We start from the raw sequence: 24,154 nt of genomic DNA on the forward strand, positions 1-24,154 counted from the left end.
GGTGATGCCGGGATGGGGAGGTGATGCCGGGATGAGGTGCTGCCGCAGCCCGCAGGGATGGCACTGCACGCCGTGCGGTGGGACGGCTCCCCAGCGCCACGACCCCGGCCCGTGCTGCAGGCTCAGCACACGGTGAGCCCCGGGCTGCTGCTGGAGGTTCCGCTGGGAGCCGGCCTGGTCTGCAGGGCAAAGCCGTGCTGCCGCCGCTCCGAGGGGGACCATATCGTGCCCTCAGCTTCTCCTCCGGGTGTCAGAGCGAAAGCGCTGAGCTCCCAGGTCCTGGCAGGACCCTGGCCCGGCCCACCAGGAGCCTCTGGGTGTCGTGCTGCCCAGATTTGTCTGGGGGACAAAGCGATGCCATGTTCTGCGGGGCATCGAGGGGGCAGGGGCTGTATCCTGCCTGCAGCATCTGCTCCAGGTGTCAGCACAAAAGGACTGAGGTCCTGAAGAAAACCAGCCTGGCACGTGGGCCTCTGGGTGCTGTATTGCTCAGATTGGTGCTGCAGGACGAAGCGATGCCCTGCCCTATAGCACAGAGGCACTGAGGGGTTGTGGATTGTGGCCCAGCAGTGCCTGCTGCTGCCTCTTGCCCAAGGATAGATGCTTCTGTGCTGTTGAAGTGTCTTGTCACTTGTTCATACCCGCTGCTCACCGGTGGAGTTAACTCTTCTCTTGGTCAATACTGGATTTTATCTGTGAGAAGAACCATACAGCAAGGGCAAGCAGTACCTCTGTGGCAAGGTGCTGGGCCCCAGCGTGCTGTTATCCTGAACTTTGGAGGAAGGCTCTGCCAAGCCATTGCTGCAGTGCCTCTGACCGTGCTTTGCTTGATGCCTGCAGGTTCTGTTTTGTCTGCAGGCAGGGTAACACCGAGGGCAAACCCTTCTCTATCTTCTCTGGCTCTTCCTACAGGCAGAGGGGAAACTTCATGAGTACCTCCCTCCCTTGGCTCTGTCAGAGGTTAATGTGCTCGATGCTGGGGCTTCAGAAGGAGGTTGGGACTGGCAGAATTGCCTTTCTAGGGTGGGAATCTGCCCTGGTATTTGTGACATTTCACTCGGTAGCTTTTTTGCACAGCATTTAGCACACCGCAGCTCGCACAGAGTAACAGACAGATGTGTTCACCCTGCTAGAGCTGCTCTGGTAGAAATGGGTGAGCTTGCAGGGGAGCGTTTTGCTCAGACCCCACATTGCATCCTGGGCCCAATGGGGACTGAGGCAGCCTCTACTGCTTCGTGTGAGAGCTTGCCAGGCAAACCCATGGCTGTGTTGGCCAGGCAGGGTCTGTCTCTTTCTACACTGAGTCCTGGCAGCATGCAGTGCTCCAGCTCCGGTCGGCTCCCCTCCCCGGGCTCCCAGGTGCTTTGCAGGGGTGCAAGAGAATTTGCAAAGTGAGCCATGAGCTCACCTGACTGGAGAGCTGCCTGTCTGTCATCTGAGATCTGACATGAACTGTCTTCTTCTTGCAGGCAGAGCTGCTCCCTGTGCTGCATCGCTCGCCCTGCCTGTGTGTGCACATCACAGCCAGCACAGAGAAGGGCCTCCTCTTGTCTTCAAGGCACTTGCTTCTACCTGCCTGACTTTTTTTTTTTTGTCCAAGAGGAGGAAAGAGAAAAAGCCAAGCAGAAAACCGGAACACGCAGTCCACAAAGAACTTCTGCAGATCCAAGGAGGAGCCCGTGGCATCTCGGCCTCCTCGCTCCCCAGGATCCTGGCTGTGGGCTGGGTTTCCTGTCCTCAATTTCAGGATCGGTACAGGGAATCAGAGTCTTGGATGCTTTTGATTTTTATTTTTACTTGAACCTTTCTGACCGAGAAGCTGAAGCTGTCACTCCTAAAACCCTGTTTTTTTTTCCCAAGCATGTCAGAAAGCTGGCAGCAGCAACAGCAGCAACCGCAGCAGCCGCCGCCACCTCCGCAGCAGCACCACGCTGGGACCACCGCCCTCCCGGAGCACTCCATCCCACCCAGCACCGCCGAAAACCCCCTGGGCTGTGCCGTCTACGGCATCCTGCTGCAGCCGGACCCGGGCCTGCAGCACCACCAGCACGCCCCTCTGCAGGCTGGGGAGCCGTCCCACAAATGCGGGGTGTGCGGCCACGACCTCACTCACCTCTCCAACCCCCATGAGCACCAGTGCTTGCCGGGCCATGACCGCTCTTTCCAGTGTACGCAGTGTCTGAAGATCTTCCACCAAGCCACCGACCTGCTGGAACACCAGTGCATCCAGGTGGAGCAGAAGCCCTTCGTGTGCGGTGTGTGCAAGATGGGCTTCTCCCTCCTAACCTCGCTGGCGCAGCACCACAACGTCCACAACGGCAACGCCATGAAGTGCTCCATCTGCGAGAAGACCTACAAGCCGCCCGAGGCCGAGCACCCGCAGCCCCTCGATCCCTCGGAGAAGCCCTACAGCTGCTCCATCTGTCAGAAAACCTTCAAGCACCTCTCGGAGCTGTCCCGGCACGAGCGCATCCACACGGGCGAGAAGCCGTACAAGTGCACGCTGTGCGACAAGAGCTTCAGCCAGTCGTCCCACCTGGTGCACCACAAACGGACGCACAGCTCGGAGCGGCCCTACAAGTGCACGGTGTGCGAGAAGACCTTCAAGCACCGCTCGCACCTGGTGCGCCACATGTACGCGCACTCGGGGGAGCACCTCTTCAAGTGCAACGTCTGCGAGCTGCACTTCAAGGAGTCGTCCGAGCTGCTGCAGCACCCCTGCACGCCCAGCGGCGAGCGGCCCTTCCGCTGCGGGGAGTGCCAGAAGGCCTTCAAGCGGCCCTCGGACCTGCGGCAGCACGAGCGCACGCACAGCGAGGAGCGGCCCTTCAAGTGTGACCTGTGCCAGATGAGCTTCAAGCAGCAGTACGCGCTCATGCGCCACCGCCGCACGCACAAGGCCGAGGAGCCCTTCAAGTGCAACCTGTGCGAGAAGGGCTTCGTGCAGCCCTCGCACCTGGTGTACCACCAGCACGTGCACGGCATAGAGAACCTCTTCAAGTGCAACGTGTGCCAGAAGGGCTTCAACCAGTCCTCGGAGCTGCTGCGGCACAAGTGCGTGCAGAACGCCGAGCGGCCCTTCAAGTGCGCGGTGTGCAACAAGTCCTACAAGCGGGCCTCGGCGCTGCAGAAGCACCAGCTGGCCCACTGCGCCGAGAAGCCCCTCAAGTGCACGCTCTGCGAGAGACGTTTCTTCTCCTCCTCCGAGTTCGTGCAGCACCGCTGCGACCCGGCCCGCGAGAAGCCCCTCAAGTGCCCCGACTGTGAAAAGCGCTTCAAGTACGCCTCGGACCTGCAGCGCCATCGGCGCGTGCACACGGGCGAGAAGCCCTACAAGTGCCCCTCCTGCGAGAAGGCCTTCAAGCAGCGCGAGCACCTCAACAAGCACCACAGCGTGCACGCCCGCGAGCAGCAGTACAAGTGCATGTGGTGCGGGGAGCGCTTCCTGGACTTGGGCCTGCTGCAGGAGCACAGCGTCCAGCACACGGCCGAGGGCGCCTACCAGGTGGCCGCCTGCTTGCCGTGAGCCTCCTGCCCCTGGTGGCTTTCAGCTTGCATGTGATGCTCCCGAGCCTCGGCCTCCCCTTCCCTCTCCTCAGCTGGAGGCGGCCTCCAGGGAGTGCTGGGGGAAAGGGGAGGTCCGACGGGCGGGGAAGCTTTCCTCTGGCCTCCGTGGTCTGTACCCACTGTAGCACAGGGGTTGAAGGACGGTGTCAAAGGCTCAGAGAGAGTGGAGAGGAGAGGAGGGAGGTGATGAGAGGAAGCGATGCCTGGAGCTGCCTGGTGTCCCCTGGACTGCGCTTCCCACTGTACCCATGTTGCAGTGCCGGGAGCTGGCAGGGCTCTGCTCGGCTGCCCTCTGCATGCAGCCTCTTTTCCCCGTCCCACCCGGTGACTCCTCTTGCAGAGAGTGCTTGGGAGCAAAGCGGAGCGCTCCTTCTGGGTGTGCTGCTCGCTGGGGTTGTGGCAGGTTTCCGTGCTGGGCTCTCCCAGTGTTGTTAATCCAAACTCAAACGAGTGACTCGAGGGGACCGTTTCAGACCATTAGCATTTATCGACTGCCCCGACCTCTCCTGCTTTCCTTTCTAGAGCACAGAAAGGGAAGAGTTGTGGGGTGCACACCTCCAAAATACATTTTGGCATTGCTGCTCCTGCAGTTGGTGGCTGTCACACTTGGGAATAGTTTTGAGTAAGCCTGCCCATCCCCATCCCTGCTGGCAGTGAGGGAAGGGTACCGAGCATCACATGCTGCAGAGTGCGGTAAGGAGAGTCTCCGCTCCTGGTTGTGAGCATGGCATTGACCAGCTGCCTCCGGAGGGACCTTGCTCTCCCGTGAAGACTTACCTCCATTCCCAGGCTCCTTCCCTCCCTGCTCTGCTTGGGCCATGAGCACACCTCCGGGGTCGGGCACAGGGACGTCCCCGCAGCTTGAACACTAAGGGGTGAGGTGAACACTACAAAGAGCCTGCAGCCTCTTTGCAGGAATGGTCTCGGCCATCTCCGGTGGTGACCCACGTGGTGCTCTGGGGTGTCTGATTTGCTGGGGGGAATCAGTTCTGTCCAGAAGAAGTTTGGGAGGACCCTTCCTGCCCCGTGGGGTCGGCTCCAGGGAAAGGGGAAGGTTAGCAGTGGATAAAGGAGGGGTTATTTTCCCCCTCTTGCAGGCGTCCTGATTTACCCCTTTACTCTTTCTTTACCTCTTCCGTTTTTCAGGTTTTGCACAGTTCTTGTAAACGTCACTTAAAAATAAATCTCCCCTAGCAAGGTTGGTGCAGCCTCAGGTGTTTTCCTCTGCAGGATTTTGCTGGCTTCCTATGGCCAAGAGCCCCATGAGGTGCCAGCTGGATGCCCTCAGGGTTGAAGGTGTGCCTGCCGCCTTGCTACCAGCCTTCCCCTCTCCGTGTTTGGAGATACCAGAATGTTACAACCCTCTGTGCTCTAGCCCAGCTGGATGTGGTCCTGGACTACCTGCCATATTGCTCCAGCTTCAGTGCAGGTCCAGTCTCAGCCCTCCTGTGCCCTGGGTTGTCCATTGGGTGAGCCAGAGGTGTTCCGACCAGCTCGAGTTATCAAACAGCAGCCCGCAGATTGCCTGCATGCTGAGCTGGTGATTAGGACGAGTTTAAAGTCTAGGCAGGTGGACCTTGCACAGAGCTGGGCCGTGCCTGCTTTGCAGATGGTGGACACTAAAAGGTGGAGAGAAGCTTCCAGTTCCATCTCCAGCGCAGAGGAGGAGCAGCGTGCACGGCCACGGGGCTGGGGCACTCAGTGGCCTCGGGGCTGTCTCCACACACAGCTTCCCAGAGCTGCAAACAGACCTTCCTCTCTGCTGCCCAGGGAAGAGGGACCTTCGCTCATCCTAACTTCATGCTGCATCAGAGATGTAGAACTTCCTACCGAGTTTTCTGTCCGCGTTTCTTTTTTTTGTTGTTGTTGTTTTATTTTGTTTTGTTTCCTTTTTTTTTTTTTTTTTTTTTTTAAAGCAGTTTGTTAATATTCATTAAAGAAGTACTGTATAGTTTAACTTGATGTCACAGCACATCTTTTAAACAAAAACACGCCGGGTCCCCGCGCTCACACAGGGATTAGGGGCGCTGGGAAATGCCGCTGGTGCCGCTGGGCAGGAGCTAAACGGATCAAGCAGCAATTGGCAGGCTCAGCAAGGGAAGGCTTAACCCAGCCCAGCGCAGATTTGTTGCCTCCTGCCCCAGATCCTTCAGGCCAGCACTGAGCGCAGCCGGACGGGTACCTCACACTTGGGGTTCCTCCTTACACCACAGCCGGAGGCGGCCAGGACCCAGCAGTGCTGCTCGTGGCCCCACAGTAAGTGCCTGGGATTGACCTGCTGGCTGCTGGGCTTCCTAGGCTGCTCTCAGCTGCTCTGTTTTGGGGTCTTTTAGCTCTGAAGTCGGGGTGGCAGCCAGGAGGTGGGCAGTAGGGGACAGCTGGTGTTGGTAATCCCATTTGCAGGCAGTGCGGTGCTGATCCTTGGGGAGCTGGGGTGGGCTTGGGGTCAGCAGGAGCTGTCATGGGGTGTCCGGGGGCATGGGGTCATGGGGTGAATGAGCTGCAGGCGTTGTCCCTGGGCTGCTTGCAGGAGCTGCAAGTGTTCCAAAGCGTGGTGGGAATGGCAGTGTGCTGCACTGTGTCCCTGTTGTCCCCTGGATAATGTCTCTATTCGCAGCTCCTTAATCCCTTATATCCATGGGGGGTGAAAGGCAATTTCTTAGTTGGTTTCTGGTCGTCAGGCCCCTGGTGTGGGCTTTACCAACACTCAGGCAAGAAGCTAGAGGCCTGAATGGGATGGGAATTTGGGGCAGAGTGAGGCTCTTTGGAGAGGGAACATCAGGAGATACCCTCAGTATGAGCCCTCAGATGTCCTCACTCAGCTGCCACCAGGTCACTGTGCCACAGCAAGCGGGGTGAGAAAAGGACAGAGAATTACAGTGTGTGCTGAGCACAGGAGCTTAAATAAAGCAGGGAGGGTGGCTCGTGGCAGGGATAAGGTGTGGGACTGAGTCGGCCTCATTCTAGCTGTGCCCAAGCAGGAACAAGGAGGAAGGAAGCCCAGGACCTGTGCAAGAGGACTGTCCTAGGGACGGCTGTCCCCACTGCACGGCAATGCTGGGCTGGATTGAGCGGGTGGTCCCACAGCCCCCAGCACAGAACCTGCCTGAGGAGAGCCCTGCAGCCCCACAGCCTGCCAAGGTGAGCAGGGAGGCAGACAGCCAGAGCCCACAGCATCCCTTTGGTGGAGGCTTTGGGGACTTTACCAGCCAACACCTCTGGTCTGAGGCTGTCTTTCACCCCAGGTGCCAGCAGGGAAGGCCAGCACAGGGGATGCTGTGGACCGCACGCAGGGTAAGCTCTGCTAACCCTAACCCTAACCCTAACCCTAACCCTAACCCTAACCCTAACCCTAACCCTCAACCTGCATGTGGAGCAGTGACAGGAGCTGCTTTTTTCCAGCTGTTATCAAAGAAACAGAGAAGAAGGTGGAATTCACAGTCGCTGAGGACTCGGCCCCTGCATCAGCATCGGTGTTTGAGAGGTACTGGGGCACAGTGGGGATGGGGACACTGCTGCCCTGTGCCCGCCTGACGCAGCCCTGTCCTGCAGCGTGGGGAGCAGCGTGCTGTCCTGGATCTCTCAGGGGCTGGAGAAGGTGGTCCCACAGCCAGCACCGGCCCCAGGGTCACTGCAAGCGCTTGGGAAGAGCTTCGAGACCAGTGTTGATGTCCCCGACCAGGTGGGCCGTGAGCCTGTCCCCACATCCTGGCTTCTGGGTTCTTTTAGAAGATCCCCAAACCAGGGGGACATCCCTCTGCCCCACGTGGCATCCTGCCTTCACCCAACTCTGGGCAAAGGGCAGATTTCTCCCCATGCCCCACCAGGTAATACTTTCTGCCTTTCCAGACAGAGGTGCAGGTCCTCAAGGATGAGGATGAGGATGCTCTGGGTAAGGGGAGCAGTGAGACCATGGTTTGAGCTTCCCTCCTGGTTGCCAGCTCCTGCACATGTGATCCTGCTCTCCCTGCAGAGATAACACCCTTTGACCCCGAGGAGGATGAGCTGGATGGCTGTGAGCTGGAGGATGGCTTGGGCACGGGCATGGAGAGCTGGTGGGTTCCCTGTGTGCAGCACCCCATCAGCAGGCAGAGGGGTGGCATGGGGTGGAGGGATGTGGAATATGGGACGGGCAGACATAGGATGTGAGATGCAGGATGCAGGATATGGGATAGAGGGATGTGAGGTGTGGGATTTAGGATGGACAGACATGGCATGGAGAGATGTGAGATATGGGGAGTAGGGATACAGGATGTAGGATGCGTTATTTGTGATGTAGGATATAGGATGGAGGGATGTGGAATGTGGGATATTGGATTTAGGATGGAGTGATGTGAGATAGGAGATAAAGGATGTGGGATAAGGGATTGTAGGATGAGGGATTTGGGATAAGGGATTGTGGGATGAGGGATGCGAGCTGTGGGACGCAGGATTTGAGGTAGGCATGGGATGTGAGATGCAGGATTTGGGATTGTCTGACACGATGTGGGATGGACAGTTGTAGGATTGGAGGGACGCAGGGTGTGAGATGTGGGATGGAGGGATGCAGGACGTGGGGTGCAGGATACGGGGTGAGCTCTGACCACACCTGCTCTCCCTGCAGGGCAGGAGCACGTGTGCTGAGCTGGCTGGTGCAGGGCTTTGAGAGGATGGTGCCGCAGCCAGAGGTGCCAAAAAGGCCCGAGGTGAGCACAGCTGTGGGTGCTGCTGTGGCATTGCGGTGCTGCAGCCTCCTCTCCCAAGGCAATGAGGGGTTTTCCTGGGCATTCTCTGCCCACTCCAACACTCAAGCAACCCATTGGGGCCAGACATGGTCTTGAGAGGTGGGGGGGAGGGCAGATGCAACACACAGAGCGCACTGGGACAGCAGCACATGGCCACGTCCATCCCTCTGTCTGCAGCCGGAGCTGAAGAAGGAGCAGAGCAGTGCCACAGCAGGAGGTGAGCGCTTTGCAGGGACGTGCAGTGCCCCCTAAGGTGATGCCTGCAACTGCCTGACCCCTTGCTCTCTGGGACCAAACCTGAGCAGGCACAAAAGGGACTAAAACTCGGGTGAAGCCCAAAGACAACATCCCAGGAATGGTGGAGCCGGCGGTGGCAGAAGGGCAGCCAGAGCCAGGGAACACCACCCTCCTCCCTCGGTCCCTGGCTGGGGACAGCAGCAGGTATGGGCTGTGACAATTCTGGTGGGGATGTGGTGGGAGCGATGTGGGGTCTGATGAGGGGTTTCTGCTTGGCAGCATGTTCGGCTGGTTCGTCCAGGGGCTGGAGAAGGTGATGCCGCAGCCCGTGCCCAGGGAGAAGCAGGATGTGCAGGTATGGGGTCTGCAGGGAGATGCTGGGAAGCAAGGGAGTTGTGCTGGGTGCAGGGCCGTGGGGCTGGTTGGGTGTGCTGGGGCATCAGTGGGGCCTCTCCCAGTGCGATCCTGCTGCTGGGTCTGCGGTGTTGCTGCAGTGGAAGGGCAAAGCAGGCCCTGGGGTGGGAAGGGAGGGCAGGAATCATGCCTGACACTGCCCTTTCCTCCTGGCAGGGAGCAGCCACCACAGCCTTCAGCCCTGTGGAGGAAAGTAAGTACTCACCTCTGACACCCTGCCCTTCTGTTGTCAGATTTTGGGAGAGGGTACCTGAGGAAAGCAAGCTCCTGCTGCTGGGGGGTTTATATATATGGCATGTGAGTGTGTGCTCTCTTAAGGAAGAGCAGTGGGGTTTGTGCTGCTGCTCCTGTAGGGCACCCCGAGATGCTCTGTGCCAGCTGCTCTGCCAGCACAAACCCACAGCTCCCTAATGTTTTCCTTCTCCTTTTGTTTCAGGGGGCAAAGGGGCTTAGCACCTCTGAAACAAATGGAAAACGAAGACAGTGGAGTGCTCCCAGCACATGGGATCAAGCCATGGAGAGAGGGCAACTGGGGAGGAAAGGCAGCAGCACCGGGCACAGCGGAAACAGGGCTTGGGGCTCAGGATTTGGGGTGGGCAGGAGCCCCAGCTGCCAAGCATTAGGCACACACCCCATCCCCACATCCCCTTAGGACAATGATGAAGAGACCCAACCGAGCCCCAGTTTAATATAGTGAAGGGCAGATGGCACAACTGGGTTTTCTGCCCTTCTGTATTGCAATTTGTATGTCTCCTCTTGGTTTCACGGTGGATGTATGAATTCTCCCCAGTGCCCCACAATAAATTGGTTTTACACACACTGATGTCCTTATCCTTCCTGACTGTTGGTTGGGTACACGTGTGGGGCCGTGCACTTTGCAGCCCCATACAGGCAATGCTGGGGCATAGTGGGGTGCCAGGGGAGCTCCAGCAGTACCTGTGGCACTGCCCACTGGAGCCAAGCGTGGGGCTGAGCGCTGCAGAGCTTTCCCCAATCCCTTTTCAGTTCATATTGTCCCTGTGGAGCCCCAAGAGATGGACCTTGCTCTGGAGGAGCTTGATGATGGCTGGAGCGCTGAAGGCATGCATGAAACAACGGGCTGGGATGACATGGCTGAGCTGGGGACACAGGGCTGTCCCCTTCCCCCCATCGAGGAGGAGCTGCAAGAGGAGGAGACCAGGTAGGACAGGGGGCTGCTTTTCTCCCGGCGCTCTCAGGATCTACGGGATGGCCAAGAATGTGTCTTCCCAGTATGGCTGAAGGGTTTAGACCTCACTGCCATCCATTTGTCATGGGGTTCTGGGGAGGTCGTGGCACTGCAGCTCAAAGCTGTGGGTGCCCCATCCCTGGAGATGCCCAAGGCCATGGATGGGGCCCTAGGCAGCCTGAGCAGGAGGGCACAGCTCAGCCCCCATTTTATGCATTTCGCCTGATGAGCTGCTCCTTTGGCTGCAGGCTGTGGCCCTGCGCCCCGAGTGCAGCTGAAGATCAGGAGGAGGTGGGAGAAGAGGAGGAGAAGAAGGAGGAAGAGGAGGAGGAGGAGGAGGTGGAGGAGAGCGCAGGGTGAGTGCTGCACAGGGGAAGGAGACCAGCGCGCAAGCAGCGTTTGGCTCAGATGCATGTGTGGTGCTTTGGGGGAGGGTGATTTGGGGATGCTTTGGGAGGATGCTCTCAGGGCACGCGGCCATGGGGATGCTTTCGCAATCCGTCTGGTTGCTGGGTTTGCTGCTGACGCACTCCCGGTGCTGCGCGCATCTCCTGGAGACGGCAGCTCCGGCTCCGCAGCCACCGTAGCAACAGCGCCCGCAGCCCTGGGCTGTGCCTGATCCCGGGGCACGGCGCTGCCGCCAGCTCCATGGCTGCGTCCATTTGGGATCGCTGGGAGCAGGTCGGAGCTGGATGCAAGGACAGCAAGTGCTGCCGAGGAACAGTAGGTGCGTTTTTGCTTCTTTTCCTGCTGCAGAAAAGAGCCACTGCAGGCAGCGACTTCAGAGCTGGGGGTATTTAAAGGGATCTTCCTGCTCGGTTTGTGGTTTGCTGTGATTTCACATGGTGAGATTTCCAGCCCAGCACTGTGGGTGTGCTTTGCACGCTGCTGTCAGTCCCCTGTGCTATAGCAGTTGAGTGAAGGAGGCACTCTCCATCCTCTTCTCTGCTTGCTTATGGGAAAGCACAGATGTCAACAGGTTCCCAGGTCAGGGTGGCAAGGTCCTGAAATGCCTCCCAACCTGAAAGGTGTGCTACACCAAGATGTGTGCGTTGCTGTTGGAGCAATGGATGGCTTGGTGCCCTGTGGCTGGACCCCGGGGGCTGCCTCACCGTGCCCAGCTCAGCTCCAACTGTGCTCCGTCTGTCCCGCAGGGCCCTGCTTCATTCCCTGTGCCCCTCCACAGATGAGGGGCCAGAGGACACCTTCTATGCAGAAGAGGCCCTCAGCTTTGCACGACAGGAAGAAGCTGAGATAAGCGATCTGGAAGGCGCTTTCATACAGGTACGGAGCTCCAGGTGCACCCTGGGCTCAGCTTTGGTTCCGCAGCACCACACCACAAAGGCTGTTTTTCTCCTTCACATGGCTTTCTGTTTCCTTTTCCATTCTGAAGGTGCAAGAGCAGGTGGTGCAGGAAGAAACTGCAGGAGCAGACACTGCAGGTACAGCGCAGAGCAGCGCGGCGTTGGGTCAGGGTGGGCTGAGCATGCAGAGGCGCCGCAGTGCTGTGCCCATGGGTGCACGCAGCTCACCGTGCTGCCAATGCCAACAAACCACCACCAGCCCCGCGTCTCTGTGCTGACGTAACCGTCCTGTCTCCGACCCTTCTGTCTCTCATTGCAGCCCTGCCCCTGCTTGAAGCACCTAGGCACCTAGCAGCATGGCCGAGCGCTCCCGAGACGTTGAGCTAGACCAGCTGGTGCACGACACGCCGCCCGACCGCGGGGACGGGTCCCACCCCATGCTAGAGCAGCTCCCCAATGTCCCCAGCTACCGCATCCCCGTCCTCGCTGCCGGCAGGTGGAAGGCTGGAGTGGTCAACCCCAATTTTTGCAATGAGGAGCAATCCCCTGCCTGCCCCTTAGGTATTAGGCGATGGGCTTGCGTGGCTTGGGGGTGGGCGCTGTTCCTAGCTGCTTCCTGTGTAGAAGCACAAAATAAAAGCACGCTTCATGTTGCAGCACAGAGGCTGGGGAATGACATTCCTCTTTTTCTGCTTCACCACGATGTGCCTTGCTGGCTCAGCCCCTAACAACCAGCCACGAATGGCGGCTCCCACTTGGCTGTCCCCAGACGTCCTGCTGAGCCCACTGCACGCACACTTTCTCCCTCCAGCATTCCCACAAAACCACTCGTGCTGAGCAGACAGGAAGACGGGTGTCTGGCAGGGCACTGAGCTATGGGACACCCCTCACTCTGTCCTTGTCTCCCCCAGGGCTGAGGTGCTGCCCCGCTGTGGGCATCGAGGATGTGGATGGTGGAGGTGACCCCGTGGAAGACTATGGCACCCGCTTGCCACTGCCCACCCCCGGCTCCCCACACATGCTGGTGGTGCCTGGAGCCTCTCCCAGGTAGGGACCCCCGACCCCAGTGTGTGCTGCCTCAGTGCTGGAGTGGGGAATGAAGGATGGCTGTGTGGTTGTGTTTGCACGGCATGATGTTGAAAAAAGGAAGGCAGCTGATGCTGTCTTCCTGGACTGGTGCAAGGCTTTCAACACGGTCCTACAGCATATCCTTATCTCCAAATTGGAGAAAGATGGAGATGTAGGATAGATGTCAGGAGGAAATCCTTCCCTCGGAGGACAGTGAGGCGCTGGCACTGCTGCCCAGAGCTGTGTGTGCCCCATCGTGGAGCTGCCCCAGGCCGTGGATGGGCACTGGGCAGCCTGAGGTGTGGGGCAGGCAGTCCTGGCAGGGGTTGGGGATGGGTGGGCTGTGTGGTCCCTTCCAACCCAACCGTTTTGCGACTGTTGTGTGATTCTCGGTGGCGCTGCCAGCTGCTGCCAGCAGAGGGCTGAGAAGCGCCGTTTAACCGCCTTTGAATCAGCATCCAGGAGCCGGGCGTCCTTTCAGGCCGTCATCAGAAGTAGGAAATAGCAACTCAGGCTGATCCCACCTCATGCACGCCCCACGTCTCAGGCACACTCAGAGCCAGGGTCCCAGCAACCCACAGCCATGGCTTTGCGATATTCAGCCCCGAGCATCTCCCATGGCAAGGAAACAGACTCTCTGCCCCAAAATGGGAAAGTTATGGGGCAGAGCTCTGTGCTGCCCTTGCACCACTCACACTGTGTGACACTGGCTTTGCTTCCCATCACAGGAGATGCAGGCTGGGGGTGTGTAGGCTTGCAACTCAGCACAACTCTGGTTTGTGTCTGCAGGAGGAAGGTGCCAGCCTCTGCAGATGGCCTGGGAGAAGGGAATTGGGACGAGGAGCAGCAGGACAGGTACATGGTGGCAGAAATAGTGCAGGTCTTGGACACACTGGGACACCAGAGGGAGAGGGAGCAGTTCTGGATATGTCCTGTGCTTTCCCACCCCACAGCCTGCCTGAACGCATCGGCTCGGCCACCAGCCAGAGCAGCACTGTCATCCATGACCGCCTGCAGGAGCTGGTGAGGCTCTTCAAGGAGCGAACAGAGAAGGTGAAGGAGAAGCTGACTGACCCCGATGTCACCTCTGATGAGGAGAGCCCTACAGCATGTGAGTTCAGGTTGGGTTGGGAGGCTGGGAATGCCAGATTTGGCACCTGGGATGGGGCAGCCCTGGCTCTACGTGCAGGGTGGGGGAGGAGAGGCATGGAACAGCTCCATAGAGCAGTGGGCATGGCCCTGAGCTGCTGGAGCCCGAGGAGCATTGGGGTACCACACTCACACATCAGGTCTGTGTTTGCGTGGAGCCAGGGGCAGGCCTCTGTTCTCCTTTGGGTCCCCTCCAGTTCAGGATGTTCTGTGGTTCTACAACTCTACTCAGAGGGTGGCAAGGCACTGAAACTTCTGCCCAAGAAGTGGGCAGTGGTGCCTGAGGCCATGGATCGGATCCTGGACAGCCTAAGCTGGTGGCAGGAGGTGTTTGGAACCCCTCCAACCTGAGCTTTTCTGTGATTTTCTCCCAGCACCCTCCAAGCCAGCACCCACAGCACCACCCCCACCCCCGGGGGATGCACAGGTGGGGGAAAAGCCAGCGGAGGATGAGCACTACTGTGAGATGCTGTGCTGCACCTTCAAGTGCCAGCCCTGGATGCACCGCCTGAAAAACTACCAGTTCCCCAGCAGCATCGACCCACTCACCAGTAAGAGATGGAGGTGGTCAGGCTGGGAGGAGGCTGGGTCATGGAGGGGCAGAGGGGGCAGCAGGATTTACTCAGAGGGCAGTGATGCCCTGGCACATCTGCCCAGAGCTGTGGGTGCCCCATCCTTTGAGGTGCCCAGGACAAGGCTGAATGGGGCACTGGGCAGCCTGGTCTATGGGAGGTGTGGGCTTGCATGGCAGAGGGATGCGCAGCCAACGCGTTTCCCTGTGTTCAGACCTGGTGTACGTGCTATGGCTGTTCTTTGTTGTCCTGGCCTGGAACTGGAACTGCTGGCTGATCCCCGTCCGCTGGGCCTTCCCCTACCAGACGCCGACCAACATCCACTACTGGCTGCTCATGGACTACCTGTGTGACCTCATCTACCTGCTGGACATCGTCGTCTTTCAGACTCGCCTGCAGTTTGTCCGAGGAGGAGACATCATAGTGAGTGGCAGCATGCACTGCATCCCACAGAGGGATGTGGGGAAATCCTACCTATGACCCGCAGTAGCACCAGTGGTCTGGCTGTTGGTGTCTCCCACCACGGTGGAGTTGACCTTCACCTTCCCACTGGAGCTTGGTCTGCTCAGGGAAGACCCAGATGTTGATGTTTCTCCTGTAAGCTCTGATTTCTGTGGTGCTTGGACTGCAGAGCAGTTCCTCTGGGGTGAAAAATGAACAAGGCCTGTCCTGAAAAAGGGTGAGATGAAAGCCTGCAGCCAGGTCTTGTGCTCCTCCTCCTCTGCTCCCCTTCCATGCACAACAGGAGCGGGTTCCCCATTGTGGTAAAGAAGGGCAAAGCCAAGCACGACCACATTGGTGGTGACCTTGCTCTCTGCAAACAGCATTCGATCACACAGTTGTAGAATCCTTAAGGTTGGAAAAGACATCTAAGATAACCTACCTCTCTTTCCCTCTGTTTCCTGCTATTCCCAACCAGAGTGACAAAAAGGCCATGAAAGAGAACTACCTGCGATCGCAACGCTTTAAGGTTTGGTGTGACTTAATCACTCTGTGCCTCCAGTCTGTGACATTGCCTGTAGTTCCACCCCACTGGGCCTGCGGGTCCCCATCGGTGTCCTTGTCTATGTGTGGGTTTCAGATGGATGTGGTGTGCCTCCTTCCCTTGGATTTCTTCTACTTCAAAGTCGGTGTCAACCCTCTCCTGCGTTTTCCCCGCTGCCTGAAGGTGAGTGGAAAAGCCCCATGCTGATTTGGGTGGCCACAGCCATACTGCTCAATGAGAGGATGCTGTACAATGGATGGGAAGTTTTGTTCCAAAGGCCTTCGGGGGCTGTTACAGGTCAATATTTCCATCTTATCACTCTCACATTTCCAAAGAAGGGTGGGGACAGATGGAACAAATTGTGCCCGTGGCTGTTCATACTGGGATCCTGGGCAGCTGGGCTCACAAGATGTCGCTGTGGGGATGTGTCCCCTGGCTGGTGGCTTCTCAGGAAGCCATGGCATGCCAGAGCACTGCTCTCCTTCTCCTCCCAGTACCTGGCCTTCTTTGAGTTCAACAACCGCCTGGAGGCCATTCTGAGCAAGGCATACATCTACAGGTGAGGGGGATCATTTGTGGAGGGTGGTGATATCTATCACTGTTTGTTACTGGGGAAAGTGGTTCGTTTTGGCACACACCAGTCCTGTCTTTCTGTCTTGCCCTAAGGCTACAGCTTGCTGTCCCTTGTGATCCCAAAGCCAATGCCACATGTTTGTCCCAGCAGACACCATCTCTTCTTCCCTCCCATTCACTCCTTGTACTTTTTGTTGTGCAGAGTGATTCGGACCACTGCCTACTTGCTGTACAGTTTGCACGTGAACTCCTGCCTCTACTACTGGGCATCAGCCTACGAAGGACTGGGCTCCACCACCTGGGTCTACGATGGGGAAGGAAACAGGTATGAGCCAGGGCTTGGGTCCTCATGTAGCACAGCATGCTCTGATGGATGGGAGCAAGAAATGTGTTTGGTTGTGGCTGGGTTCGTACAAATCTCTGAGGCAAGGGTTGTAGAATCATAGAACCATTAAGACTGGAAAAGACCACTGAGATCATCCAATCCAGCCATCAGCCCATCACCTTGTCCACTGGGGGGGGACCCAGGAGAAGATGTGGGGAAGGCTGAGGGTGAGATGCTGAATGCTGAGAGGTGTGAGCAGAGCAGGTGAAAGGGCTGTGGCTGAGCTGAGACCTACAGCAATGATGGGTCAAAGGGGCTGCAAACTGGGAGCCCAGTGCTGGGGACAAGGATGCCATAGGAGAAGAGAGCACTGCACATACAGCACTTGGCTCATGAGCTGAATGCTGCCTGGTGAGTAATGCCCACAGCTGTGTGTTGTACAACATGGGCAAAATGAGATATCAAATAATGTTTAATTAATTCAGCACCATTCTCCTGTGCAATAAATGAGAGCTGGCTGAAAAAATAAAGGCTTGTGCAAGTGTGTTAAAGGCTTACCACGCCGTGTAGGTGGGACAGTGACTGTCGGTGTTTCCTGCTGTACTATGGGCTGTATTATGAGCATGGTGCATGGATGGTGACCTTGGTTTGGGGGGTTTCATGCCTGAAACGTAACCACAACTGCATCCTCTACCCCTCCCAGCTACATCCGCTGCTATTATTGGGCAGTCAAAACCCTCATCACCATTGGGGGCCTGCCAGATCCCAAGACGCTGTTTGAGATCGTCTTCCAGCTGCTCAACTACTTCACGGGCGTCTTTGCTTTCTCTGTCATGATTGGGCAGGTGAGTGGAGGGGGGCCCATCTCGGATGGGAGGTAGGCTCTGAGCTGGGGTCGGTCCACAGTGTTACCTGCATGTCTGTGTTCCCCGTGCAGGGGCTCCTTATCTGCTCAGCACAAAGGATGTGGTGGATGCCGCGAGCCCCCTGTTAGCACACAGCTAACGCTCCCTGAGCTGCTTCACCCATATGAGAGGTGACAACAGCGACTAAATCCATCTCTTCCTACTCTTCCTGACCTGCAGATGAGGGATGTGGTGGGTGCTGCCACTGCCGGGCAGACGTACTACCGGAGCTGCATGGACAGCACCATCAAGTACATGAACTTCTACAAAATCCCCAGGACAGTCCAGAACCGAGTCAAAACGTGGTACGAGTACACGTGGCATTCACAAGGCATGCTAGGTGAGAGCCTCTTGGAGGGCCACGTTGTGCTCAGAGGGCCATCATCATGCTCCATGTGCATTTTACTACACTTGCTTTGCTGGAATCTAGTTGTCAAAGAGCAGCCAAACAAACAGCACTATGGGTTTGGGGCAGGAGAGGGTTATTTAACTCCTTTTCCCTAGACATATATGGTGTGTATGGCATTGGATACGGGCTTGTGCATGGGCTGCTGATGGGACGCAGAGCTGAGGTGTCACCCATCCCCACTGCAGTGCTGGGTGCTGAGCTCATTGGGAAAGTGCTGGAAACACAGTTTTCTATTCTGCATCTCACAGATGAGTCTGAGCTGCTGGTGCAGCTGCCGGACAAGATGCGATTGGACATCGCCATCGATGTGAACTACAGCATCGTCAGCAAAGTGGCCCTCTTTCAGGTATGCCTACAGGGCGGGCTCTGTCCTGTGGTGCCCGGCTCCATCGGCACGGGCTGACTGCTGTTGGCTCCATTTGTGCTCAGGGCTGTGACAGACAGATGATCTTTGACATGCTGAAGAGGCTCCGCTCGGTGGTCTACCTGCCCAATGACTTTGTCTGCAAGAAGGTACCGAGCTGCTGTGTGGGATGGGTGTCCCATTTCTGGGCACCCCGCACTGCGTCCATCTCTGCTACAGGGGGAAATCGGCCGTGAGATGTACATCATCCAGGCAGGACAAGTGCAGGTGCTGGGGGGACCTGATGGCAAAACTGTGCTGGTGACACTGAAAGCCGGATCGGTATTTGGAGAAATAAGGTCAGCAAAGCACTGCTGGGAGGACACAGCCCTCTGAGGGGCCATGGGCATGTAGCATCCTGCTTGCCTACCCACAGCCCATCATACTCAAGGCTGGTTCAGACTGCAATATTAAAACTTCAGAGGGCAGGTGGGATTTTATGTTAGTGTTTCGCTCTTTAAAAATGAGGCTTGGAAAGTTTCATTGTGGGTAATAATAATTAGACCCTGAGTCCTCTAAAAGAGAGAGCTGGAGGCATATGATGGGAAGAGGAAGATTTTATAGTAAGGGTGCTGTGCTGAGCCCGTTAGAATGGCTTAGGTTGGAGGAGCCCACCCAGCTCCAAGCCCAGCTCACACTGCCCAGGGCCCATCCATGGGCATCCATGGGGCACCTCCAGGAATGGGCACCCACAGCTCTGTGGGCTTTGGCTGCAGCAGCTGAAGGTGACACAGGAGCAGTGCTTGAGTCTCTTGGTGTTCCACTCAGCTTGCTGGCAGCTGGAGGAGGGAATCGCCGAACTGCTAACGTCGTGGCTCATGGATTTGCCAATCTTTTCATTTTGGACAAGAAGGATTTGAATGAGATTCTGGTGCACTACCCTGAGTCTCAGAAGCTGCTGCGTAAAAAGGCCAGGTGAGTATGGACTGCAGCATGGAGTGCTGGTCTGAAAGCCACCGGGGAGGTTTCTCGGTCCCAGCTGATCTAACCCTATACTGACATCATCTCTTGTTGTCTTTGCTGCAGGAAAATGCTGAAAAACAATAATAAACCCAAAGATGAGAAAGGAGGGCCTGGAGACCCGCTGATCATTCCCCCCAAAGCCGACACCCCCAAGCTCTTCCAGGCTGCTCTGGCTGCTGTAGGGAAGACAGGAGGCAGAGGGCACCTGGCACAGCTGCGCTGGAAGCTGAGGCAGCTGAAGGCGATGCAGGAGGCACAGGTCAGAATGGGGAGAGTGAGATGGGCAAACAGTTGGGAAGGAATGCAATGCAGCCTCGAGGTAATATGCCCAGAGGGGTGCTGAGCACAGTGCTTCGTGAAGGCACGGTGAGGCTTCATGCAGGTCCCTCTCCAGAGCACATTGCTATACTGATGGAGCTACCCCCTTTTCTGGTGGAGCCAAGGCATGAGTATGGGCCCATTGGGAACCTCTGCAAAGCTTTTCCAATGATAGAGCCCTCAGGGGAGCAAAGCAAGAGTTGGTGCTTTGGGTGCAAGGAAGCTTTGTTGTGCCCGTCCTACCTTCCCTCACCTCAAAGCGTGCTGGTTGCAATCCAGCTGCAGATCTTTGAGGTCCCTTCCAACCTGAGCCATTCGATCAGTCTCACGTGGCTCACCTCAGAGAGCATGGTGAGCGGTAAAGCTCCCCAAAACACCCTGCTGCCTTTGTGCAGCGTGGATGCCGAAGTCCGGGGATGTGGGGTCCTGCTGTGAACAAGGGTCTCCCTAGGCTGATTTTGCCCTTTTTAATCTTTGTATTTCAGGATCCCAGTTTCAGTCCAATACCACCAAAGTCACCGGTGCACCGGAGGTCACCCACTGCCTCCCCCAAAGCAAGGCCCCCTCCAGGAGAAGAGATATCCTCAAAATCCGCTGATAATTTAGTCGCTATTCGTGTGATTCCAGCAGCCCAAGAGGATGAGGAGATACTTGCTGCTGAGATCTCGGAGAAAGAAGATGAGAAAGAAGAAGAGAAAGAAGACGAGAAAGAAGAGAAATGAGAACCAAGCTGCTGTGGGTGCTGGTGGCGCGAGTAGGAATTGGGCGCATGCCTTGGGTAGAAGCTTTCAGTCGTTAATTATTCCTACAAATTGGAAGTAGGCATTGCTAAATAGGTGCTGCAGGTGGGCTCTGCCTTTCTTCTCTGCTTAGGCCTTCATCCACTGCCAAGGGAACCCGGAGCTGTATGAAGTGGTGAGGGGTGGGCACAGCTGTATGGGGTGGGGGTCACCATCCCTGGGAGGTGTCCCAGAGTTGTGGGGATGTGGCCCTGAGGGACATGGTTTAGATTGGCCAAGCGTTGTGATAGTCAGACTAGATGGTCTCAGTGGTCTTTCCAGCCTTCATGATGCTATGATTCGAAGTTCTGTGCTCTGGAAACCTGTTCTATAGAGCATCTGTGTGCACTTTACCTCTAAATATCAGGCCTGAGATCTTACAGAGGGACAGCCCAGAAGAATCAGCTTTTTATGTCTCTGAATGGTTAATGAGTGCCTGCTCAGATAAAGCATGAAGAGTTTTTCACCTCCAAAGCTGAGTCACCGGAGGGAAAACAACAAGACTTCTGTGTTGGACCCAAGGTCGTCACAAGCAGCGGGAGCGTGACTCATCTGGAAAGGATCTGGGCTGCGATCCGGAGCCAAGCACAGACTCAAATCACCATAGTGAGTGCACAGGGGGACCCCCTGGCCTCACACTGCCAGCCAACAGCTCCTGGGGAGGGGGAAGAAACCCGAACGTCAAGGAACTCCAGCATGCCCCATGGGCAGCCACTGCCCTTAACATCGCATAGGAAACCCCAACCTCCTGCCCGCCTCCCTCTGTAGTTTGTGTCCTCAGCTATTTGCACGTGGCTCCCTGCTGGGTAGAAGCAAAGTGCTTGGCAGTACAGAAATACCTCTATAAACAAACCAGGAAATGTGGCAAAGTCAGGCTGATGTGCTGCTGTGATTTTGATACGGCTTAGTGGAACAGTTTACATTGGTGGTGCTCTGTAACAGCTTTCATAATCCACCCTATCTACAATAAACACCACTTAGATTACCGCTCATTTTCTGTGGATTTATTTCAGAATTCCAGGTTTCCTGTGCCTGGAAGCAGAGCAGCTTGGGAAGGCAGTGCAATGCTCTGTTAAAAGCAACACAGAAATGCTTTGGGAAAGGTCTACGCTGTGCTGGAATGAGAAAACAGCCTCCCAGCTTCCTGCAGGACTCAGACAGGTAGATGGCACACAGGTGGAACGAGATGATCTTTAAGGCCCCTTCAACCCAAGCCATCCTGTGATTCCATGGAGGGGGGAAAAAGCCAACCCACACCGACTCACACCTTTCCCAGTGTGTTTCAGAGGCCGTGTAACACTGCTAGTAGAATGTTCATACCTTTTTGTCATAGAATCCCCTTGGTTGGAAAAGACCTCCAAGGTCATCCAGTCCAACCATCCACCTACCACCACTATTTCCCCACTAATCCACGTCCCTCAGAACAGCATCTCAACCTTTCTAGAGCACCTCCAGGGGTGGTGACTCAACCAATTTCCTGGGCAGCCCCTTCCAGTGCCTGACCACTCTTTCATTTCATTTTTCCTAATATCCATCCCTTTCCCTGATATCCATCCTTTTTCTTGATACCCAACCTTCTTCAGTTCCCAGAAGGATGAAAGAAAGAACAAAAAGCTTTCTGAAGTGACAAACGCTCGCACGAGGATTTGAGTTTTCAACACTCGGCATTAGGAGATAATGGAAACATAACTGGTAATTCTGGAAGCACACGAAGGCTTAAAGCCATCCCCCACTGGACCTGTTTACGGCTTTAGCGCTTTGGAGATTATTCCCAGGTAATAATTAAGGTCGAGGTGGGGTTGGGCTGCCAGCCCGTCTCCCTTTGCCATGCAAGGCTGTTGGGATAGGGCAGCTCCATGTTCATCCTGCTGGCTGGGGGCTGGCCAACAGTCATCCCTCTGCTGCAACCCACAGCTCTGTTGCTACTCTTGCAATGGGCACTCTTTGTGCTGGCTCCCATTGAACATATTGTCACTGCGTTTCCTTTCAGCTTTCAGCTCCATTTTGATGTTGGCTGAGCATTTTATCGATCCACAATGAGATGCTCTGATAATATTAATGCAGTATATGGGGATCTGTCCACGCAGCCATCACTGCCAGCCCAGCACTGATAGCTGCGCCGGAAATTCTGCATTGCAGACTTCTCTCTCACTGCTATTTCCCTCATTTCACCCATTTAGCTGAGGTTTATAATTGCAAACACTTGCCTGCTTCCCTTTTCCTACAGCCAGAGCCTGGGCAGGTATCTTCTCTATTTATAGTGAGAGCAATCTTATAAAAAGATTAAGTGCAATTGCAGGTTAATCGCCGATAAGGTTATAACGAAAGTAAAAACAAATAAGCAGGTTTGGGGATTAGATCTGGGCCTAAAAGAAATTGCAAGATAAATGGAAAGTCCCTCTAAGTGGCATTTAATTATAAAGCTTGAAATGAAATGAAGCGTTTCAATCTCGAAACTTGGAGATCTCAGCCAGCACAACATGCTCCTAAAATGAATGCTGTTTCTGTCTATACATTTTTTTCTGTTGCATGGATCTGCTTAGAGTCAAGGCTGCAGTCCTGCCTCTGAATCCAGCTTGGTGCGAAGCGGAGCTGAGCGATGCCTGCTTTGCTCTGCTGGAAAGGGCAGCATCTCAGACTGCATCTCAGCTGCAGTCATTTGGAATTAACACCCTGAAATAAGGAGTGACGTTCTTCCTTTGATAGGATCGGAGAATCATTAAGGTTGGAAAAGACCTCTGAGTCCATCCAGTTGGCCTACCAATACTGCCTGCTAAACCACATCCCTTTTCTCACCGTTCCTTCATCTACTTGTTCTCCTTTTGGGATGAAACTTTCCAAGTGTTCATTTCCAATCCCTCGGGGAGATCTGAGCAACATCCAGCGAGTTGGCTTTGAGTCATTGGAAGAATTACATATCTGTGTTATTATTTCATTCCATTTCCCCCTTGTGGAGGTTGCTGGATGCATGTGAAGAGCTGGAAGTCAAAGGGATGTGGTCAGTGGGCATGGGGGGAGAGGGGAAATCAGACCTGGGGGGCTTAGAGGTCTTTTCCAACCACTATGGTTCAATGTCAGGTAGGGCAAAAACAACCAGAAAAGAGTGATAGATGAAGTAGAGGGGCTGTTGCACAGGAACATATTGCCAGCCCTGGCTGGGACTGCTGGGATCACATGGCACAGCATAGCATGACATGGCATGGCTTGGCATAGCATGGGATGGGATGGCATGGCGTGGAATGGCATGGCATAGGATGGCATGGCATGGAGTGACATGAGATGGGATGGCATGGCATGGCATGGCATAGCATGAGGTGGGATGGCATGATGTGGAATGACATAAGATGGCATAGCGTAAGATGGCATGGCATGGGATGGCCTGGCATGGGATGACATACGATGGCACAGCATGCATGATATGGAATGGCACAGGATGGCAAGGCACAGCATGGCACAGCACGGCATAGCACAACATGGGATGGCATAGGATGGCATGGCATGGCATGGCTCTGTCCTAGCACAAGGTGGAGGAATGAGGAGCAGCCTGACGATTGGCTCAGCCCAGATAAGAGGTTCCTTTGTACTGCAGAAATGCCGATATCACGTGCAGCTCTTTCTGCTGCCATGGTTACTGCCTGCTGCAGTGCATGCAGCACAGCGGTGTGACCATGCTGAGCTGGGAAGTGCAGCAGCAGCATGGCTCTGGGTCCTCCTGCAGCACTGGGCAGTGTCCCATCACTTTCTACATGAACGCTTTTTTCATTAAAGTGTTTTACTGAGCGCTAATTACGTTGGTTTTCCTTCTGTAAATGAGCCCGATATGATCTGTGTGTCTTGGCAAACAGCCTCGAGAACAGCAACCAAAGCCTTTTTGTTTGATTGCTGTTTGCTTTGCAAATCTCCCTGCTCTCACCGTTCCTGGCTGCCTTCAGACAGCCTGCACGTGCAGGTAGATGGGAGGGAAATGGGGCTCTGTGTCATTTCTCCTGCAGGAACAGGAAAGGTTTGGGTGTTCCTGAGGCCCTGGGGTCAAGGCGAGGGGTCGGTGGGTGCTGGGACCACCATTGTCCCCATTGCTATGCATTCAAGTGGGGTGGCACTCAGGGAGCAAACCGTCTCCCATCTGAGCGCAGTTATCTGCAGAGGGAGAAAAGTCCACCTGTCCACCCATCTAAGAAATAGGTTATGTCAGCAATTTGCAGGGCTGGGCTTTAATCTGCTCTTAAGGCAGACAGGAGCAGAGGGGACGTTG

The 24,154-nt window shown here is 55.9% G+C and overlaps 2 protein-coding genes across 2 annotated transcripts; both read left to right on the forward strand.

The window, feature by feature from the left end:
- The first annotated feature begins 288 nt into the window (after positions 1 to 288).
- On the forward strand, positions 289 to 4,766 carry ZNF319 (zinc finger protein 319). Its single transcript, XM_042839515.1, has one exon. The coding sequence runs from the start codon at positions 1,862 to 1,864 to the stop codon at positions 3,524 to 3,526; it is 1,665 nt and encodes a 554-aa protein (XP_042695449.1). The 5' UTR covers positions 289 to 1,861; the 3' UTR covers positions 3,527 to 4,766.
- A 1,855-nt stretch (positions 4,767 to 6,621) lies between these two features.
- Positions 6,622 to 20,090, forward strand: CNGB1 (cyclic nucleotide gated channel subunit beta 1). The gene is made up of 32 exons (XM_042839516.1): positions 6,622 to 6,708; positions 6,813 to 6,861; positions 6,970 to 7,051; positions 7,120 to 7,249; positions 7,417 to 7,459; positions 7,541 to 7,622; positions 8,171 to 8,252; positions 8,469 to 8,508; positions 8,594 to 8,732; positions 8,808 to 8,883; positions 9,099 to 9,135; positions 9,948 to 10,122; positions 10,398 to 10,505; positions 11,304 to 11,433; positions 11,543 to 11,591; positions 12,365 to 12,500; positions 13,311 to 13,376; positions 13,475 to 13,632; positions 14,045 to 14,221; positions 14,457 to 14,665; positions 15,162 to 15,212; positions 15,324 to 15,410; positions 15,722 to 15,786; positions 16,003 to 16,125; positions 16,829 to 16,970; positions 17,211 to 17,370; positions 17,688 to 17,785; positions 17,869 to 17,952; positions 18,023 to 18,141; positions 18,611 to 18,757; positions 18,869 to 19,064; positions 19,609 to 20,090. The coding sequence occupies exons 1-32, from the start codon at positions 6,622 to 6,624 to the stop codon at positions 19,843 to 19,845; spliced, it is 3,564 nt and encodes a 1,187-aa protein (XP_042695450.1). The 3' UTR covers positions 19,846 to 20,090.
- Positions 20,091 to 24,154: the final 4,064 nt, after the last annotated feature.

Source organism: Centrocercus urophasianus, unplaced genomic scaffold (assembly GCF_019232065.1).
Source record: "Centrocercus urophasianus isolate 14NV4802_14NV808 unplaced genomic scaffold, USGS_Curo_1.0 seq_95, whole genome shotgun sequence".
NCBI classification, from domain to species: Eukaryota; Metazoa; Chordata; class Aves; order Galliformes; family Phasianidae; genus Centrocercus; species Centrocercus urophasianus.

Bases quoted from the DNA above. Each gene is read 5' to 3' on its own strand.
- CNGB1 (XM_042839516.1), top strand. From the start codon at position 6,622: ATGCTGGGCTGGATTGAGCGGGTGGTCCCACAGCCCCCAGCACAGAAC. The intron at 7,250-7,416 runs GTGGGCCGTGAG...CTGCCTTTCCAG, and splicing joins GTGTTGATGTCCCCGACCAG to ACAGAGGTGCAGGTCCTCAA. The intron at 15,213-15,323 runs GTTTGGTGTGAC...TGTGGGTTTCAG, and splicing joins TGCGATCGCAACGCTTTAAG to ATGGATGTGGTGTGCCTCCT.
- ZNF319 (XM_042839515.1), top strand. From the start codon at position 1,862: ATGTCAGAAAGCTGGCAGCAGCAACAGCAGCAACCGCAGCAGCCGCCG.